A 4,965-nucleotide genomic window follows, 5' to 3' on the forward strand; every position below is an offset into this window, starting at 1 on the left:
TTTTGATCATTTCAATTCGAATTTGGTTAGCGTTAATCGACTCGCGATCACGTGAATTTTTCACTTATATATATGAAAGTATTTTTTTCTTCAAATTTACATCAATTGCACTTGCATTGTGTTATCGCGTACAATTAAAGTGTTTGGCGCATAACATAGCTACACTAAAAACATAATTATAAGAGACAGTAAACTTGCGAAATAAAAGAAAAACCGTAGAATGATAATATATAATAATATTTGCGATTATAAAACTAAAAAATATATTTGCATAATTAAATATACAGCACTTAAAAATTAATATTTTGTAAAAAAAAATTTTTGTTGTTATACTATAATTATTACTTTTCATATTTTTTTCTTGCTCTGCAGATTCCTTCTTTTACCTATACAAACACAGACAAAAGAGTGTTTACATACATGGCACCGAAGTTGCGTGAAATGGAAAACCTGCCAGGGTTTAGCTGTGAACTTTCTCAGAAGGCGCCGTAASAAAAAGCTTGAATGTACTGGCGCCTAAATCGAAATTAAAAAACTTGCTGTTTTCCTACGCGCAATATATCAAATATTGGGCGGTGTGTGGGGATTTTTATGAATCAATCATAATTTGAAATTTATATTTCTTAAGTTGGAAAACATTTTCGCTTACAACTACATCACTTTTGATTGCTGCTTACATGACGAAAAATCCATCTGCATTTTACACMTACATACAAACAAAAGTACAGCAAATGTTAATTATAAAGAAGTTAGYATGAGCAAAATGTACATATCTACAAGCTCAAAACTGCCACTAACTGAGAGACTGTAGTTTATTTAAGGCCTGTAAGGAGACAGTTGTGTGTGGAACAAAATCATAGACAAAGTTAAAAATAATAAAGAGTATACCTAGACTACATACATATTTACAACATCCTACTTTCAAGAGTTATGTGCATTGAACCATGAATGTGTATATGCGAACAACAATCTCACCGCGCGCGCGCAGCCGCGCTGGTCCCACGCCGCATGCGTACAAAAGCGCGCCAAAAATAGCACAGAACAACCGCGCTACCAGCGGAAAACCATGCTCCAAGAAGCGGCCGCACCAGCTAATCGCGCGCACTAATAACTGGCGTACGCACGCATGTCGCCAACTGTCCGCTAATTGCAACAGCAACCGCTTGCAAGGCAGTTGGTTAGACGATGCGCCAGGCAACAAAGCGGCGCTTTGTCTGCGCACSCATGTTTAGTGTTGGCAACACTACAGCAGATTCTGCAACGCTGCCGCACCATTTAGCGCCAAGCCATGGTTCCAGTTGCGATAGGAGGCGGCCGCCGCATATTGTTGATAATTGTTGTACAATTGCTGGTGCTGTTGCTGCGCCGCCTGTTGTAGTTGCAGTTGTTGTTCTTCGTTCAGATCGGTTGTGATGTTCGATGCGTCATCCTGCAGCTCTGGCGGCGTCAGCTGACTTTGCAGCAATTGTTGTTGGTGCGCGCTGAGTTTGTGCGCACTGGAAGTACTGCTGGCGCTGTGTTGTTGCTGTTGTTGGTAGTGTTGTTGCATGGACTTAAGATAGGCCTTACGTTGTTGTTGCTGCATCAGTTGATGCGCCGCATGCGGGTGCGTCAATTGCTGATGGTGCGGATGATGGTGTGTGGCGCCATGATGATGATGGTGATGATGTTGCTCCAGGTGTATATCATGTGTATTCCCATTGCTGTTGCTGGTGCCGCTGCTGCTGCCTCCAATATTGCCGCCAATGTTCGGATTGTGCAGCGTATTGAGACCAGCAGCCGCTGCTGCAGCTGCGGCGGCACTACCAAAGATGCTGCTGCTACCAGTGGCGGCGTTCACGTTCACGTTGCGCAGCATCTGGTCAGCTCGCCCTTAAGCCAATGGGTACTGGTGATGTCACAAGCTAGTCGTGCCGGCTGGCGCATGATAGCCGAGACTCTGGTAGTACGAATCCTGTCCTAAGGCCGCATGTGTATTCGTCAAAGGGCTGAGCGCATTATAGCCGGGATACTGACTCATATCGTACATTTTGATGTCCGCCTTSGATTCGGGTAGCAGTCGATTGATCGAGAACGGATGGCTGGATGGTGTATAACCGGATGGTTCCTGCTTCAGATGATGCATGGAGGGGTGATAATCGCTGATCAACGATGGATGACATCTATTCACCATGGCGGAGAGCTCTTCATGTTGCAGCTGATGATGTTGCTGATGATGATGGCTGGGTGCATGTTGCGCCGCCTGTTGACCCAAACACAGTTCCGCATTGGCTTGCATCATAGCCAATTGATCACGACTGACAGCGCTGCTGAGCACACTGCCTGCGCCCCCAACTGTGGCGCCTGTCACATCTTTACTGTGATGATGTTGCTGGTGGTTGTCCAATCGGCTGTGATGGTGATGTAAGTGATGCGAGTCTTCGTGATCTTTCTTGCCGGGACTTGTTGCTTCGAGGCTGCTATGTGACGGGCTCTTATGTAGCTGGCGCAGCGCCTCCTTCTTCTCGTCCTTGAAACGTTTCTGGCGTCGCAAATAGCAGCCATTCTCAAACATATTGCCCGAATCGGGGTGCAATGTCCAGAAGGAACCTTTGCCTGGCTTGTCCGGTGTGCGCGGTATCTTCACGAAGCAATCGTTGAAGGACAACGAATGACGTATAGAATTTTGCCAACGCTGTTGATTCTGACGATAGAATGGAAACAAATCCATTATGAATTGATAGATTTCCGATAGCGTGAGCATTCGTGTCGGATTATTCTGTATCGCCATTGTAATTAGCGAGATGTACGAGTATGGCGGTTTGGCGTGTGTGTAACTCCGACGGTATGTTGTGGGCTTATCTATGCGTGCGCGATTTAACGAGTTCGGCGAACCTGTATCCAACTCACGTGCACTAGCTGCTGCCGCCATCGACGAGTAGCCACCCATAGCGGCCATTGTCGACATACCACCTCCCATACAATTGCCCATATTACCCAACGGCGAACCCATCGATGCATAACTCATCGAGCTCGGCGTCATGCAATTACCAGCCATGGAATTCATAGCCGCTGCAGCACCCATGCTACCGCTCATGCTTGCCACCGCTGCGGCGGACTCCAGCGCACCAAATGCGGCAGTCTGTGGTGATACTGAAGACATGCCACCGACGGGCATGGCCATCGAATTCATGGCGGTGTAAGCGCTACGTGCAAGCGGGCTCATTGTGCCACCGTTGCTGGTCGGGTGATTCGGATGCGGATTTGTAGGATTACCACCGCCACCTCCACTGCCACCGTTAGCGCCAGCACCGGCACTACTRGAACCACCACCACTACCAGCACCGACGCTGCTGCTCATGCTCACCGGAGGCCCGTTGCTTGGCGCCTCCGAGTAGAGCTTTTGCATGATGTCGATCGTCGTCTGGTGGGGCGATCCCTTCAGGAAACTGTTCAATAGTTGCGCCGTTATGTTGGCGGCTGTTCACTGGTTGCACGTATAAAAAATACAATTCAAAACAAATTTCCGACGGAAATAAGCGACGCGCACACTTTTTCACTGACGTGTCACGCTTTTCGTTACTTTTTTATTAGTGGGTGCGCTACCAAGTGGAGGTTCTTTGAAGTCACAGTTTTCCGTTGAAATTATTTTTATTATTTTTTTAGATTCTTATTTTTGTTTTTGTATGTATAGAGATACAATCGCATGTTTCATCCGTGCTCACTTGTCAGCGCGTTTCGACGTGGGATTTCACACTCGTTGGAAGGTGAGTCGTGGCAGCGCGCATGCACCAGGTCTGTAGCTGCTGTTCAGGCTTTGATAGAACAAATCAGCTCGCAATATTGTCAGTTTTTGTTAAATTCAAGACTTGAAAATCAATTGTGATTAACACTTGCTTTCACACACACTTTTCTTCTTCGACTTTTCACTGCAATCGAATTTTACACTCTTCATGCGCGTTCACTAACGTTTGCCTTGCCACCTTTTAACACCTCTTCGTCGTTTTATATATTTTTATTATATTTTTCTTAGGTATCTTCTATTCTTATTTCTTTTATATATATTTATTTGTTATGCGCGTAATTTTTTCCAACGAATTCGCGTTGTGTCAGTTCGTAAGTAAAATAAAGTTCTTTCGAATTTCGATATCGTTAGCTATTAAGCTAATACGACACTAGAAATGACGCTTCGATAAACGGATGGGTTGATTGGATTAATTTCAATTTGTGCGGATGAACGTGTCGTACCGTCAGCCGCGATAGCCGTACACTACAGTTAGACAATGCATCTGGCAAACAAAGACTCCAAAAATCGTTATAGAAAATAGCAAAGCCAAAGCAAGCACTTCCAACTTGACTCTAGCGTTTCACAATGCAGTTCGGTTATCGGTTGTCCGTTTCTACTTTTTCGGCAGCTGTGCGCGCTCGAGTACTCTTTGGCTTGAGCTCTTGAATGTGACTGTTTGCAGAGGGGAATGCCTGCTTACTATTTGGCTTACTAACAAAAATATATTAAGCGACGACGTATAACGACAGCAGCGGCAGCCGCAGCAGAATGGACAGAGCACCAGAGTCCCACGGCACATCCAATACGAGCGGCAGCACCARCACCAGACATACACCGCCACAGCGMACATGTATACACCGATAGGCCACTCTTGTGTAMATAAACATAGCTGTTCGGTGTGCGAGTGTGTGAGTGCGCCAGCAAATTGGTGTGCGCTTCGGTGGTGGCAAAACTGGCTCTGTGCGCTCGCTCAGCCTCGTTTGCGACTCGTTTCAGGCGTTTGTTTTTGCGCCGCTTCGTGCATATGCGTGTGCGTGTGTGCGCGCGATGTGTTTCCCTCTATCTAGCTTGAGCGGCCCACCCTTTCACGTACACTAGCGTACAAAATGAGCGTCGCTAAAAGCAGTTGGTGTTGTGTGCGCATAAGCGAGACAACTAGCGCTCGAGCATAGCGTCGCTTCAAGTGGCTCTCTTGCGTA

General features: G+C 46.3%; 1 protein-coding gene across 1 annotated transcript; it reads right to left on the reverse strand.

Moving 5' to 3' along the window:
• Positions 1-292: 292 nt before the first annotated feature.
• LOC108969051 (protein fork head) lies at positions 293-4,466 on the reverse strand. Its single transcript, XM_018933545.1, is given in 1 exon segment — positions 293-4,466. A coding segment is annotated over 1 exon segment (2,145 nt). The 5' UTR covers positions 3,389-4,466; the 3' UTR covers positions 293-1,243.
• Positions 4,467-4,965: the final 499 nt, after the last annotated feature.

The sequence above is a fragment of the Bactrocera latifrons genome, unplaced genomic scaffold (genome assembly GCF_001853355.1).
Source record: "Bactrocera latifrons isolate USDA-ARS-PBARC rearing strain unplaced genomic scaffold, ASM185335v1 scaffold_239, whole genome shotgun sequence".
Lineage (NCBI taxonomy): Eukaryota > Metazoa > Arthropoda > Insecta > Diptera > Tephritidae > Bactrocera > Bactrocera latifrons.